Source organism: Schistocerca piceifrons, chromosome 6 (assembly GCF_021461385.2).
Source record: "Schistocerca piceifrons isolate TAMUIC-IGC-003096 chromosome 6, iqSchPice1.1, whole genome shotgun sequence".
NCBI lineage: Eukaryota > Metazoa > Arthropoda > Insecta > Orthoptera > Acrididae > Schistocerca > Schistocerca piceifrons.
This window is the reverse complement of record NC_060143.1, coordinates 237,641,567-237,658,320: the sequence shown is the minus strand read 5'-3', so window position 1 is coordinate 237,658,320 and position 16,754 is coordinate 237,641,567. Positions and strand designations below refer to the sequence as shown.

At 39.4% G+C, this 16,754-nt stretch overlaps 1 protein-coding gene across 1 annotated transcript in view; it reads right to left on the bottom strand.

Moving 5' to 3' along the window:
* Nucleotides 1-2,617: 2,617 nt before the first annotated feature.
* LOC124803249 (ras-responsive element-binding protein 1-like) overlaps nucleotides 2,618-16,754 on the bottom strand; it is a 30,983-nt gene continuing 16,846 nt past the window's right edge. The window contains 4 exon segments of the mRNA XM_047264432.1: nucleotides 2,618-4,385; nucleotides 9,293-9,620; nucleotides 11,951-12,601; nucleotides 14,215-14,765. Coding sequence (XP_047120388.1) covers nucleotides 3,918-4,385; nucleotides 9,293-9,620; nucleotides 11,951-12,601; nucleotides 14,215-14,765 — 1,998 coding nt within the window. The 3' untranslated portion in view covers nucleotides 2,618-3,917.

Below are 16,754 nucleotides of genomic sequence, written 5' to 3'. Positions count from 1 at the left end.
GTGCAGACACACTCCGTACCATCACTCTAAGCTCAGGTTACTTAACAGCTGAACACTGTGCATTAGTGTGGCTAAACAGCCCGCACATGGGAAAAGTAGATGTCGTGCTAAATCAGACAATGAGAATAATTGCTGGAGCTACTAAAACCACTCCACTCTACTGGTTACCAGTCCTCAGTTACATCGAACCACCTTATAAACGATGATGCAACGAACTCATAAGGGAGTTTAAAAAGATCTCCAGTAATACAGCCCTTCCAATCCACCAGGACTTTACTGTATTTAGAAGACTCAAATACAGAAATCCTTCTGTGAAGACTGCACAGCAACTTCTGAGCCAAAACTACAATGGCATTGAAATCTGACGAAAGGACTGGAGAAACAGAACTGATCCCAGGTGGCATACTTTATTTGAGACTCCCAACCTTCCAGCGGGCTTTCACCTCCCAAGGAAAACCTGGGTAACACTGAACAGTATACGGACAGGTCATGGCCGATGTGGATCCTCGATGTACAGATGGAGCTTGAGACCTGACCCTGGGTGCAACTGTGGTGCCAAAGAACAAACCATCCACCATATCATCAGTGAGTGTCCACTGAGGGCGTTCACCAGCACTGATGACTACTTCCTGAGGGCAACACCACAAGCTGTGGAGTGGCCGCAGAAGTGTGGAATTGTGAGTGCTGAAAATACTGGAATCTGAACTTTATGCAATCTTATTGTTTGTAATATAGTTTTACATTTATTGTTATGTGCCAATGTTCAATTTACATTATTTTATTATGTTTGTATCCTATATATTAACAATGTATATTCTCTTTTATGTTGTTTCCAAAGTAGTGTCTCATGCCATAAGCTAAATAAATAAATAAAGTGACAGAGAAATTTCAGATTCTGTAGTAATCTGCTCATCAAGATGTATAATCTTTCAGTGATGGTTCACCACAGTAAGTCAAATATTAAAAATAGAATTTGTGTGTATGTCTTGAGGCATTGTAACTCATGGCATGCAAATTACCCAGACTACATTCATCCGATGTTTGAGAAAGAGTGCTAAGCGACTTCCAACAAAATTTAAACATAATTTGAAGCTGTTTTACACAAGGAAGTTAGATTGTTTGACGAATAAGGGGTGATGGGGCTACTGTTTCCTTTGCTAATAATTGTAACAATAATTTGAAGCTGTTTTACACAAGAAAGTTAGATTGTTTGACGAATAAGGGGTGATGGGGCTACTGTTTCCTTTGCTAATAATTGCAACAATAATTTGCTTGAGGCATCAGTCATCATTAATAAACTGTCTTCCAGCGTCATAATACCACATTCCTTTCTGAGGTTCCGATTGACTGTGCTACTTGCTTAATGCCTTAAATTTTCATTACTCATAAAGTTTATGGGGCTACAGAAAAGAAAAAAAATCTGCTGTGGAGCAAGCTACATGAAATAACTGACGACTGTGCCATTTCTTGAGCAGTTAACATGGAAACTAAGAACATTTTTTCCTATTTTTTAACTTAATGTTAAAAGTAATCTTGTACTCATTATTGTTGATAACTTTTGCTCAAAAATCAAAAAGTTGATTTATCTTTTCATTCCAGGGTAGTGGCCAAAATAATCAATGCTTTATGGACAACAGTTTTTTATATTATAAATATTGTACATAAACAAATGTGTGTGTATAAAAAGCCATTGTGTTTTAACTTAGAGGAAAATAATAATATTATTAAATTCAAAGCATGGCTATTTTACATTCAATACAAAATAGAAATAATTAACATTTTACCCTGCAGGTATGTGCCTATGCACATGCAATTGGGGCCACACTTCGTATATATTTATATACAGTATCAGATCTTCCATCAAAATCCAAATTTTGGACATTTAAATAACATTTTTGGTTTCTTATTAAACAAATACCTCATAAATAAATCATTTTTACATGAATGTTTACACCATACAGCTGAATTGTACACTACAGACAGTAAAATAAAATGCTGTCACAGTAAACTTTGGAATGTTGAAATCAGTTCTTTAAAGTAAAGTATAATCAAAGCCTCAATAACAATAATAATAATAACAAATTAAATCTGCAATTCTTATTTGTAGTGTATGAAATGATACGAATGTAAATAAATAATTTTAAAATAGTTTCTGTAATAGGTTGATTAACAATTAGTGACTTGTGCAACACAGAATGATATTTAATGCCGCACTCATTGCTAGATTTATCACACAACTCACTCATACTGTGCAGAATATAAGTGAAGATAAAGGCCTTTGCTCTCTTTCAGAATATACAAGGAAAATGGATGAATGATTCTCTTCTCAACAAGTAAGTCTATGAAATGATGTTCACACAATAAAAGTTTTTAGAACAAGAAGTTGTCTCATTATTTAATAACCTTTTCTTCATATTACCTGAATATATAACAAATTGGGTGGATAATATGTACTCCAGATGTAAGACCTCACAACTGACCTTCCTTTACAGTAAAAAAAACTGACCCGTTGTGAATCTAATGTGATGGTAACTTATAAGAATGACAACCATCAAGCAGTAGCAGGTTTTTTTTTCGCCAAATAAGTTGCACAAAATGTCTTTTGCATTTGTAATGTGATGGTAACTTATAAGAATGACAACCATCAAGCAGTAGCAGGTTTTTTTTTCGCCAAATAAGTTGCACAAAATGTCTTTTGCATTTGGGCAGCTAGGTACCCACAAATGAAGAGTCTCTCATAATCAAAATAGACTGTGTTGAATTTGTCACTCTAATCACAAATTATTTAACACTTTTGGAAACTAGCACCAAAGTGAAAAAAGTAAGTGACATAGCACAGCCAACATCTTTATCAGCAAGTATGTCCCAGACTAGAAAACTTTGAACAAGACAAACTTCAGTTTTGGAATGTCAGGAAAAAATGTTATTAATAATGATTGCCTTTTGTTATATAACTTGTAGACACCACCGTTAGTTACAGCTTTAACTGAAACATTATTTTATACAACTTAGTTTTCACAAGAAAAACATGGTGCAATATTGTACATTACCTACTTAATATGGCCTGAGCTTTTGTATTAAATAAGTAAGAAGTAGTCACTTTATCACATCCTTATATTTTGATTGTCTGGCTATCTAACCACTAAAAGAATAAAAATAATTAGCATATGTTGATGAAACTGAATTATTTTATAATGGCAAATCAGTATCTGCAATGTAAATACTAATTAGCCAGTACCAGTATTTACATTGCTAGCCTCCTGTAATATATGTTTGTGTTTCACACACTTTATAATTATTTTGGTAATACTTGTTTGATATCTACTCAATAAAATAATCTTACTCATAGAATCTTTGGATATTCTGTAGCTTACATGTGCACAAAGTGCACCCACCAGCTACATGTTCATGCATTAAGCAACTATACAGACTTACACTAATGAAGCTATGTTGTAAAAATGTATTACCAGAGCATTCAGACATAATTTACAAAAGGACTATAACCATTAACATTCATTATAGTGTACATTTATCATTACTGTATTGTGTTCAACTACTTTTTGGCATGGCATAATACTTAAATGAACTTCAGAAATTAAAGTGAAAACTCTTGAATGATTTTTTGCAAATGTAATCCTACAATGTGAGGTAGAAAACACTGCAAACATAACACACAAAATAACCACACAACAAATATTCTGTTACCCACACATCTTACCACATGTTCAAACAAAATAGTAGAAATATACTGACAACATCACAAATTTAAATATATAATTCTCCTCAAGTCCAATACACACCAAAATTTGTTTATTGCCATATTACTTAAGTCTTTGATCTGTGTGTAAATAATAGTTTCTAGATCTTTCACAGGTAACTGCCAGTCTGTATTCCCTAAGTTGACATGAGAAACTCTTTCATTGTTTGACACCAAGAAGTTTTGCCGCATCATCGGCTGACCGAGCCTGGAGAGCTTTGTCTATGATAGAACGGTCCTGGATGCCAAGCAGATTACCTATGAGATCTGATGCATCTTCTGATTCACCCCGACCTTTAACAACTGACGGTGTGGTAGCATCATCATTATTGTTGTTGTTACTATTGATGTTGTTGTTGTTGCTGCTACTGTTGTTGTTGTTGTTGTTTCCCGGGGGGCTGTTGTTATCAGTCACACTTACACATCCATCACTTTCAGTCACAAGTGGTGTCACACTAGCTGCTGCACAGCCTCCATGTTTTTTGCGGTGTCGAAGCATACTGTGTTTCAATGTGAAACGCCGGCGACAGACATCACAAGAGAATGGCCTCTCACCAGTATGTGTACGCATATGACGGCGCAAATCCTCTGCTGACCAAAAACGTCGCATACAGAAAGCACACATCACCTGTAAAAAAAAAAGAACAACACTTACATTTAAGTGCACAACTGTACTTTTAGTTGATTCCTGTTTTAAAAACTTGCCTATAATTATAGTCTGCCATAGGCATTGATAAAATAATTTCGGTGAACATAATTGACAAAATGAATCAATGAAACAATACCTTTGCTGTAAAAGCTATGAATTTTAACATACATTAATGAACATTAATTCCTGTCTGAAGGTGCCCCAGAAATAGTTGTGTGAGCACAAACATGAGGATTTATCCAACCGTAATTATTTAAAAACCAAACTGCAGTCCAAGAATTAATCAGTAACATGTTGATGTCTTATTATTTGTAACAACAATACAGAAGGGCAAACTAGTAGTAACCACATAGAGGAGCTAACGAGTCACAAACAGGCACAATGGAAAAGACTGCTAAACATTTAGCTTACGGACAAGGCGGCCTTATTCTAAAATACAATGAGTTGTGTGACAATGGGTGTGTTTCCTATTTCAGAAGAAGGACTTTTTTCCATTGATAGAAATACTTTCTATGTGACGTATGCAAATACATTTTTGCTCTTTTCAACTTACTTACAACAGAAAACTTTAAGACGAGTATAGAGGGTGTGAGGCTAGATTCAAATTATTATTGTGTCAGATACAGCAGAGGATGGCTGGGATGATGAGAAAGTACCACAGAACTGAAATCACAGTAATAAAAACTAAAGGTTTACTTGTGGTAGTGTATCCAGATTATTTTATACCATAAGACTGGAGTAGGGGTGTTGGATGGAGGAACCGGGGTTGCACTTCATCAGTTGGGAGCCTTGCATGGGCTCACAGTATTTTTTAACTGCCAACTGTGGGGGTTTATGTGCAAGCTGGATTTACCAATATCAGCTGACTGAACACAGTTGTGACTGTAAAAGCCAACCAGCATTTCATTCTCTGAGTGGCCAACTGCTGCTCACTTCTATCAGATGCACTATTTTATAACTATAACAGAGACATTTCCAGAACAGCAGTGGCACAGTAAGGTGCGTGCTGAAAAACACAACTGAGTGACTACTGTTCACTCATCCCTAGGGTGTGTTCCGGCCCAAGCATTGCCTTCCTTCATATAATTTTGGATACTGCAGCCAGTGAACAAAGTTAATGACAAGTTCATCACAGGGCACAGGTACGAGGAACTCTGATGACTACGTATAAGAACCTCTCGAAGGCATTCAATGTTAGCGAAGATAATTTGCTACCCACAGTTGCTGTAATATTAACCAGCAACATCAAACTACTAGTTGACAGTGCATTACTTGAAGTTTCATAAAAAGTCCTAAAGGAAGGAAATGTGTCAATGGGTGGATGAATGCAGGATGCAGATAGTTATACAAAAAGGAGTTATGTGAAATAGATTACCTCAACCACTTTATGTATGTATTATATCCCTGTGGAAGATCCTGGTGGAATACATGTCCTATGTCCTATGCACCTACCAAGCACATAATATTCCATTCCCCTCACAGGTATATCCAACCCTATCAGAGACAGGGCCAAATGAACCTTTTTGTGTAATACGTAAACAGTGTTGTAACTGAGGCACAGCCTTTTATGTGGGCATGACCACCAACCAACTGTGCACCCAAATGAGTGCTCACTGCTAAACTGAGTGAAGTTGATCACGCAGTGCTAAAGCATGCCACAGAGTACAGTACAGCATGCGTAACTTCATTAGCTGTACCTATACTATGTACATCCCCACCACTCATACCAGCTTCTTTGAATTGCTTTTAGAAGCCATTCTACAAACCCACAATCTGGCCTCAACCTCTAGTAACCCCTGTCCCTGCCCCTCATGCCTCTGGCTTCATTTCACAATTTCCCCTATGTAATATTCTTCTTCCTCCATCTCCTTCCTTCCTCCCTTCTCACAACCTTCTTGCTACTTTGTCATTTTCCACACACAGCTGCCTGTATTTTGATCAGAGTGGTTGCACTGGAGCCACATTTCTATCCTGTTACCTTGCTGGCTCTCCCTCCTAGTTGTTGTCCACCCTTCCCTCATGTGTTTTTGTTGGTCTGATAACTCTGAGGAAGGAGTTTTGTGCTGATTTCAATCTAGTCCTGTTAAAACCCCATGTCTTAACTATATTGTGAGTGGTTACCTTTACTCCTACCATTGTTTATATACAATACAGGTCCTTCATATAACATGGAAAGTTACTGAATGTCCACCACAACACAAACATTTACCAAGCATTTTAGGTAGCAGAATGTCTGGCCTCACCACCCTTCGTGAGGTCCCTTACTAAGAACACCAACCTTCAGCAAAAGAAAGGAAGCCGTAAGCAGCCTCAAAACAAACCCTGACCTAACTGTCCTACCTGCAGACAAAGGTTTCACCACTGTCATTATGAATCACAGTGACTACATGTCAGAAGGCCTCTGCCAATTATCTGACTCGTCAACCCATTAACTCTGCCAAAGTGATTCCATCCTAATGTCCAACATAACCTACAATCCCTGCTTAAAGCCTTAGGTCCTTCCCAAAACCTCTCCCTCAAATCCATCTCCTTCCTCACCCCTCTGACACCCCGCACACCCATCTTCTACACTCTCCCCAAAATTCATGTACCCAACAGTCCTGGATGCCCCATTGTTGCTTATTATTTTGTCCCCACTGTCCACCTACATAGCTGAGTGGTCAGTGTGGATGACTGCAATGCCAAGAGCCCGGGTCCAATTCCTGCCTGGTTCAGAGATTTAATTTGCCGATGTCCTCATCATCATTTATCATTGTCAACACACAAGTCACAGAAGCGACATCAAATCAAAAGACACCAGGTGGCCAAATACCCTGGATGGGGATATCCTGCCCCGAAATGCCATGCGATCATTGTGGCCCTACTAATAGAATTTTAGTCCTCATTGACCTACAGTGCCAATCTGTTGCCCAAAACACCTAGCCTCCCACATCAAAGGTATTAACCACTTCCTTTATTGACTCTCTGCCATCCCCACCCCTTTACCTCCTGGATCCACTCTCATCACTGTTGATACCACTTCCCTCATGCACATGGTCTTGCCTCTACTGAACACTACCCCTCCCAACTCTTTCAGACTCGAAACCTGTTACATCACTCCTCTAATGCCTTACTAACTTTATCCTAACTCGTAGCTACTTCCCGTTTGCAGGGAAGGTACACAAACAAATATGCGGCACAACCATGGCACCCTCCTAGGCCAACCTGCTTATGGGCCATCTATACGAGACCTTTGCAGCTTTCCACAACCCAAAACCCCTGTTCTGGTTCAGGTTCATTGGTGAGGACTCGGCGAGCCTTCACAACTTCAACACCTTCTTCCCCACCCATTTCACCTGGTCCTCCTCAGCCCAGCATGCCACCTTTTTGGGCACAGACCACCTCCTCTCTCACAGCTCCATCCATCCCTCTGTCCACATTAAACCCAACAGCCACCAAAGCACTTGCATTTCGACATCTGCCAACTCTTCCATACCAAAAAATACCTCCCATACATTCCGGCCATCTGAGACTGTGCATCTGCTGTGACAAGAACTCCCTTGCCCAGAATGCTGCAGGTCTCACAGAGACCTACACAGAGACACTATCCCCCAGACCTAGTCAGCAAACAGATTTCCCTGGCCATATCCGCACACACCCAATCCTCCCACCACCAATGAGAACCGTTTACAAAGGAGTGCCCCCTTTTTGACCCAATACCGCTCCAGACTGGAACAAATGAACCACTTCTTTTGTCAGGGCTTTGGTTATCTATCGTCATGCCCTGAAATGAGGGACATCCTACCCAAGATCCTTCCCACCCCTCCTACAGTGGTGTTTCATCACCCACCCACCTTCCAGAACATCCTAGTGCATCCCTATGCCAGTCCCAATCCCATCTCCTTGCCATAGGAATCATATTCCTGTGGAAGACCCATTTGCAATACCTGCCTGATCCACCCACCCAGTACTTCCTATTCCAGACCTGTCACCGTCTTATCTTACCTCATCAGAGGCCAGGCTGCCTGGAGAAAGCACCAATGCCTTATACCAGCTCTGCTACAATCCTTGTACAACTTTTCTGGTATGACTACCAACCAGCTGTCCATCAGGACAAATGACCACCACCAAACTGTGACCAAAGCAGAGTGGAACACCCTGCAGCACAAGTTGCAGCTGAACATAACATGCTTCATTTCCACGGCTGCTTTGCAACCTGCACCATCTGGATCACCCCTCCACCACCATATTCTCTGAACTGCTCATCTGGAAGTCATCCTTTCTCCACTTCCCAAATTATCCCAGTCTCAACCTATGGTAACCTGCTGTTCCCATATCCTCCACCCAACAGTGTCCACCGCCTCTGTCCATCTCCTCCCAATTCACATCCCCTCATCACGCGCTGCTCTCTGCCAATTTGCCATTGCACCCACCTGTCTTTTTCACCTTCTCTGCCCATCTCCTTTTCCGCTACCTGTTTCATTCCCCCTGCCCCACTCACCACAACCTCCTGAAGGTGCACCTGACAGCCTTGTCTGGCTACCTTCTAGACCTGCAGGCTCTGACAGGCAGCATGACTCCCCTTACGCGTACCTCGCTATCCCTCCTCCCTCCCTGCCCCACTCTGGATTGTTGCTTGGCTGCATCTGGCCAGAGACAGCACTCATGTGTGTGAGATGTGCTTGCTTGTGTGAATATATGTGAGTGTATGTGTGTTTTCTTTTCTGAGTAATGTTCTGGCCAAAAGCTCAATGTGAAATGAACAGTCTTTTTGCTGTGCCTATCTGCAACTCAATGTGTCATCTTCATGGTGAGCAGTAGTCTATCCTTTGGATAATATTGTTGAAGGAAGTCTATGTTGCCACTACTTCAGGTACTGAAAATGACCACTGATGTGTGCAACTCACCTTCCGGTTGGCATAATCTGGAAATTTTCCTCTGGCCGATTCCATCCCTTCCTCTGGATTGTGTTGTGCCACATGTGTATGGTTTCCTTCTTCCTTCACAACACCCATTGCTCCACTGTTACTGATGTTGTTATTGTCTTCAGCAGCTTCAAGGGCACCTTTCATTACAAGTAGCTCAAATTCAGCAGTATGGCATTCTTGTATGTGATTGAGTGCATCTTGCCTTTCTGCATAACTCCCATCACATAAGTGACACTTGAATGGCAGCTCAGAAGATGGCAATGTGTCCACTGCTGCAGAGGTTTGATTTAGTTGTGAAGATAATCTGCTGGAAGATTAATACCACTCATTACAACCTTTCTCTAGCTGAAAGTTGATTTTGACATCATAATATTACTGAACCTAATACTGAGGTACAAATTATTACTTAAGGAATAGTGTTAAGTGGACACTGGCTGTTTTTACAAATCACAAATTATTCTAGTTTTTTGAAAAGTTTTTGCATTATGTGCAAACAGGCAACACTGAGCCCTATGGTGTTTCTACAAACACAAGTGATTTTAAAGCATCAGACCACTATCAATAAATGTCCCACTATGCAAAACAAATCATCTAGGAAATCATTCATCAAGATCATGTTACAGTTATATCACAGTGGAAATTTTATGCTTATGTATTTGGAAGCTGCAACTAACTCAATCTTGTAAGGTGAAACGTTTGACTTTTTTCCAAATTATTTTAACTTTCATGGCTATAATCAAAATTCCATCTAAATCATAAATTTATTTCATTACCTTACACAACAGTGCATGATGCATGTCAGGACAATTGGATGAAAATGTTTGTGGTACATCAAAGCAGTACACGCAGCCCTTTCCTGTTCAGTATTTTTTATTAATTAGCTGACTTCCTCAATACCCAAGCTCGCCCCCCGCCCCTCCCCTCCTTGGAATCTTTCGTGCATTGGTGATGTGTTGTTGAAATCAGAAAGTAAACAAAAAAGAGGAAAGACCTCAGAACAGTGGAGAGAGGCATTAAAGACTGCTTTCCAACTACTAAACAACCAAACTCATATTAGCCAGTGGCAGTGTCCAACTCAAAAGAACCAAATTACTAACTGTTATCATATTCAAGTGTCTACAATCAGTAATATCAGAGAATAGAGCTATAGATGCACATGTTAACCATTAGAAAACCACATATTACAATAAAACAGCACTTACTTCGGTCTTGTGTGACAGAAAAATTCCTGTTTGCACCAAAGTTAAAGTATAACAAACAGCTCTTAGAGAAGGAGTGATCTTTGGCAACAAGGTTTAAGCTGTAAAGAAATCACCTGACCAAAATCTGCATTCAGATAAAATTCCCAGGTTGTGATGGTCAGGTGGTGTCACCCTTCAGGGTAAATTCAATATTGAATATAAAGAGTGACTTTTCATTGCATGTGGAAATGTCGCTTGCAGAAAATACAGATAATTTGCAAACAGAAATTGCTCTTCAGTTTTTGTTTGACCAACAGGTTAGTCAATAATTATTGTCAATTTTTACCTTCAGAAACCACCAGTAGCCAGGACAGGCAGTTGCATGAAGGTATTGGAACAAGTAGTGGTGTGGTAGACTTCTGGTTCTTCCTGGCAATATGCAGGAGATACATAGAAGGAAAAGTATGCCACATTCTCTTGACAGCAGTCGAGAAGTAGCTAACAGCTTGTTAGCCTGGAGGAAGCATCATTTCCAAAGTTATGACAGCCTTTCGCTTGGTTTTCACTACTGAAACTTTTTATCCATTTTGTGACAAACGTGCTTCATTTAGATTAGGCAGCTCGATGATAACTTTGTAATGTGATCATTTTATGTACAAATTATTTTTATGAACTTCTGACTTTTCATTTGTGAGATAAAGAAAAGCAACAATATCTAAAAAAAATGGCCTGAGTGATAAATAGCACATAATCTTTCATTTCCTTTCAGCACTACCTGTAGATTAATCTATTTTCCATACATGTCAAAAAGTCATCCTTTACAAGTGCTAGTATGAAAATAGCACCCATTAATGATAAAGAGTACAAAATCCAGACTGAGATGACATGGCTACTTGCTTTGAGAACCAGATGACCATGTAATGAAGAACAAGTTTCCCATCATTGTAGAAGAGAAAGGAAAGGATGGTCTCTGCCAACCTGGCCATCAGCAGACCAAAAAGACTTACTAATAGATGGGTCTGATCAAACAAGAAGCTTACTCACCATGCAAATGAAACCTCAAGATTAGAAAACATCATGTAAGGGTACTGTGCACAGAAGAGAAGGCCTTGTGTTATTTTACATGATGTGGCCATCGGTATCAAATAAATACAGTACTGATACAGTTTATACTGTCGGGAATGGTACCTCTTTGTACCACTTACTGTCCAAGAACAGGTGCTCTCCTGATGTTTTATATTATACATAATGCATTCCTTTTTATTTGGATAATTTCAATAGCCAAAACCTGCATAATTGATCAAGGTACTGAAATGATCTAGATGAAACACTGGTTGTAAGTGTTAACAGGATTGCTAACCTCAATCTAGAATCTTTTATCCTACCTTGTTAACTTTAACGTCCACATCAAATAAACTCAACAAATATTGCACAAAAACTAGGTGTGCATACATACCTGGGTACAATGCAGGGCACCACTGTAGGTGAGGCTTCCTCTACAGTCACAGCAGGAGGTGCAACGGGTGACACAGCTGGTGTGGCTACTGTGCTCACTTCAGGCACTGGAGGTAGTGCCACAAGCACAGGAATTGTTGGAGGAGGTGAGTCTGTCAGAACACTGACTTCGGGGTCTGCAGACGACGGTTCATCACTACCACTGCCAGTGGGACTACTGCCAGTTTGATTCCCATGCTTCGTGGACAAATGTTTACGCAAATTGCTCTGAGTTGAAAATGTTGAACTCGGGCACTGGTGACATTTGTATGGCCGTTCAGGTACGTTACGTGTTGCAGAGTTTACTGCCCCAGGAGAAGTTTCCCCACTGCTGCTTGCGCTCCCAACTGCACTTGCATTAACAGCCTGACTCCCACTACTTCCACCATGTTTACGCAATAAATGACGGTCACAGTTTGATTTTGTAGTGAAAAGCAGTGGGCAGTGTTTGCATTTAAATGGTTTTTGACCCGTGTGGGTCAGGACATGACGCCTTAGTGAGGATGACCATGGGAATTTGCGGTTGCAGTAAGGGCACGAGACCCGATTTGGTGCCAGGGAATATGCACTTTTCTTCTTGACATCTGATGGGGGTGTAAGCTCCGTCTCAGACCTGTAATAAAAAATCATCTTACTAAACCAAAAAATAGTCATTACATTAATCAGTCATTACAGTGTGGTGACAATTTGGACCATTGTTCAAGGACAAGTGATAAAAGTCCAATGGCTGGCAGCAGAGACTAAAAATTTCACATATTTTTCAGCATAGACCAAATTAAGCCAATGTAGTTCATCCATATTCTATCCTAGAAGCAGAAAATACTTTTCTCCAGCTGCTAGAACATCGTCAGTGGACTCACTGAACTTCCGGCACTAATGGTTTTAGATGTGGGAGCAGGTAGAAGTCAGAATGTGCCAATTGTGATCTCCTGTGTGACACTTCCAACAATTTATACTTCAAAGCCCTCTATTTTATCACTGCCAAATCTTTTGTGAGTGGCTGCATTAAGGCAAAGAAATTGATTTTTCCACCTCTTTGCAGTTCAGGACTTTCATTAGACGTTCTTTTTCGTCCAGTGGAACAGAATGCTTTTGTTGTGTTCATCAGCTATTGATTTACCATTTGTAAAAGAATCTATTAGAACATTGTATGTTGTATTCCTAAAATCATTCATTATAAGCAATCCGCTAAACTACCTTTGTTCTTCCTAGTGGAGGACCACTGGTTTCACCCACTGTTTGAAGTACTGTTTTAATTCTGGAGTGAACTGTTGGATCCACAGCTAGTTCATAGTGATAGATAGGAATATGGATTCATATTAAAATTGTTCAAACTTTTACCTTTACATGCATTTATCTTTTGTCAGCACTCAACCAAATGTGAAACTCAGCTTACAGAAGGACTCTTACAGTTAATTCTTCTCTTTCATCCGATATGCCTCACATCAGCTGTTTCGCACACCTTTAATCACTTATTGTACGTTACTATATTGTAAATTTGCTCAATAATCTGTGAGAATAGTTTAAAGAAAGGCTGCATTCGAATTCAGGTGCCTATATCTTTAAATGCTCCAAATGAAAGAGCAACTCCTTACATCATCAACAATGGGTGATTTTTTGCTGAAAATAAACTGCCCAAAATGTAATAATTTATAACAATATGGTATTCCAGTTTATCAACTTGAATGAGACACACACAAGTACTTTAAAAAAGTTGTAAACAAATCTATTGCACAGACTGAGTTGACACTGCATTATTTCATGAAAGCCAATGACATCTATGTGCTATGCTTTGACATCAAACAATAATCTGCATCCTCATACTGAATGCTAAATACTGCAGTAAATGAGATGAGTGGTGCCACAGGTCTCACAATAAAGTGGATGTTATCTGGGTTGGAAATAGCTGTTTTAGAAAGAACTTGTAAATATACTGTGTATTTAGTTGACAGCTACAGGATTACTTGTATTAGAACAGGCTGTGACTAACATGACAGCAAAAATGTGGAATTATAGTCGAACATGATACCCTATGCAGGCACAAAAAGAACTTCGAAAGAAAACAAAATGAGATCTGGATCAATCTTGTACTTACAGAAATGTGTTCCTCACACATGTGAAGAAGGAGTAGTTTACATGTTCTTCACATTTAATTATTGCAGGTAAATAAAGATAAAATTAATCTACACAACAGCAGCCATCTTTCTCTGTACAATGGATGCTCACCTGTTCTCATCACTGCTTCCAGCAACAAGGCCATCCTCATCTTCCTCACTATTGTCCTCCAGTTTGAAATATCGCTGGAAAGCATGGGTTTGTTGATTTGCTGCATCTAGCAATCTGGAGACACTAGCAAGGTCTGTGCCTACTCCTGCTCTCATTTCCAGTTCCTCTGGTGACACAACTGCAATAGAAGGAACTGGAGGCTGCGGAGTTGGGTTCGGGGACTGCTCACTCTCATCAATGACCAGTTCAGCTTCATCATCTGCATCATCAGCTGATACAGACAATTTTGATTTCAGCTGTTGAGCAATTGCATGTTTCACTTCATCTGAGATGTAAGTCTTTGAACCACAATTATTAGTGTTGTGACTGTTATCTTCATTCCTCATGGAAGTGGCTGGAGTAACAACTGTAGTGCCTGTGGTAGGCACCACTGCTGTTGCTGCAATATTTATGCTAGTGGTGGGAGTGACAGTAGCAGTGGAAGTAACACTACTACTGTTGAAGATTGTGCAGTTGTTGCTGGATGTAGACCGTTGCTGCTCCTTCAGAACCTGTGGATAATTAAAAATTTTATTGAATAACTGATTTATTGATTCGTCAAGTTCTCATCAAGTAGGAGAACCATCAGAAATTTAGAATGAACCAATGTATGTGTTACTAACAAGAAAAAGTGGTTATAAAATACAGCTGTACATTGTATTACCAAAGTGGTATATACTAGATTATGGACACAATAAGATAGTCAATATACCCAGATGTGGTCTCACCGTAAGCATTTCTTGACTTTAGATAATGTTCTGAAGGGATAGTTTCCTCATCTGCTGTCCAGTGTATTTTGAATGTTTGTATTGCACTGCAGCATCCATTAAACATGGCTCAAGGGATTGTGTGGAGTGTGAATTTGAATTAAATGTACATCGTTAGAGTGTTTTTCTGTATGCTTCACTCATTTGACATCACTTTCCCTACCACGCAATAGGCCGTCATGACAAAAACTTTCCTACTACTACTACTGCTGCTGCTGCTGCTGCTGCTGCTGCTGCTGTCCCCTCACTTGCACAATTCTCTGCACAAATACTGTTGTTATCACCATTATCATCACCCATCATCGTTATAGTATCAATCATCATCAATTTGACATCAACATCCTAGACTTTTCTCGTTACAGTCTTTAGAGTACATATTGCTCAAAGATGTTTTCTAACGCCAACAACTCACTTTCTGTTAAATAAGCTTCCTTGGTCAATATGCCATCCATCTGCCAAGCTGGATGTCCAACACCCATCTCCAATGAGTTTTCATTACTGTCATAATTACACACACCTTCGACTGCCGTATGTACCCTGGTGAAGTTTTTATTTTCTTGTCTCTCCTAATACAGTATAACCCCGCTTTTATGTTCCTTGAATTAACATTTTCCTGCCGTTTATGACATTTTTTATCAGTCCCGTCAAATTTACTATGCCCACAATGTTAATTTGAATGAAGATATCATGACCAATCACAACCATTTCCAAACTAACTCGACTGCACAAACACAGTTTCGTGATTGTTGTGATCATTGTGACACCTTTGTCGTACCATATTTAGCGTGTTTCATCATATGGCCACTTGGAGCACTAGTTGACACCATCATTATGTATTTTATTCATTGTGTGCAAAATGTGTTTTGAGAATTTAATCTCGTTATCAAGTGCAGTATTTACGTCTGTATTTTTTGTGATATTACACAAACAATCAATGTGAGTGATAGTTTGCATGTGTGAGTCGTTTTCCATACAACTGATGAGGCACAGTATCTGATAACATCAGAAAGACGGCTACAGTGTAAGAGTCGCAGAATAACACATATTCAACCACCAAACAAAATGCTTATTTACATATTTGCACTTGTCAACGAGAAAAAATTCTCAAAAAGCTTTGCTTATTTTACCGTCTCCCCTAGTAATTCCCAAACTGAATTTCTTCATTACTCAGTGAACCCCCTCAAATTATAAATGATCTTCAAATGATTTTTATGTGTTTTAAAATAAAATGCATGAGAAATATTGTTTGTCACTACTGCTACACAATACTGGAAAAATAGCACTTAATCATGAAACTTCAAGCTGATTTGGCAATACTAGGAGAAGAATTCATAATTTTTGAAAGCTGCAGTTTCCAGGAGTAATGTTAGGTCTAGATTAGAAGGCTGGATTACAGTCAAGCATTCAAAATCAATGACAGGAACCAGGAGATGGCGCAAGTCTTATAGCTTCAGCCTATCTGTCTCCAGTAGTGTTAAATGGTTTGAAGACTGGACAAAAGCATTCAGACAAATCAAGAAGTTCTGGTCTGAGAGTGAGGAGCATAGGATGCTGGCTAAATGTAGAAAGAATAATTTTAAGATGACCAAGAAAGTCTTATCGTAAGGTAGCAGTCATGGGAGGAGAATGTCAGAAACAGTACAGAACTCTTTGGGATTTAATATTTTTTAGACAAGGGCAGGGCTCCATAATATCACTTATGCTTCAGGCTCTTTGTGAAGGATCTTTGGGAAT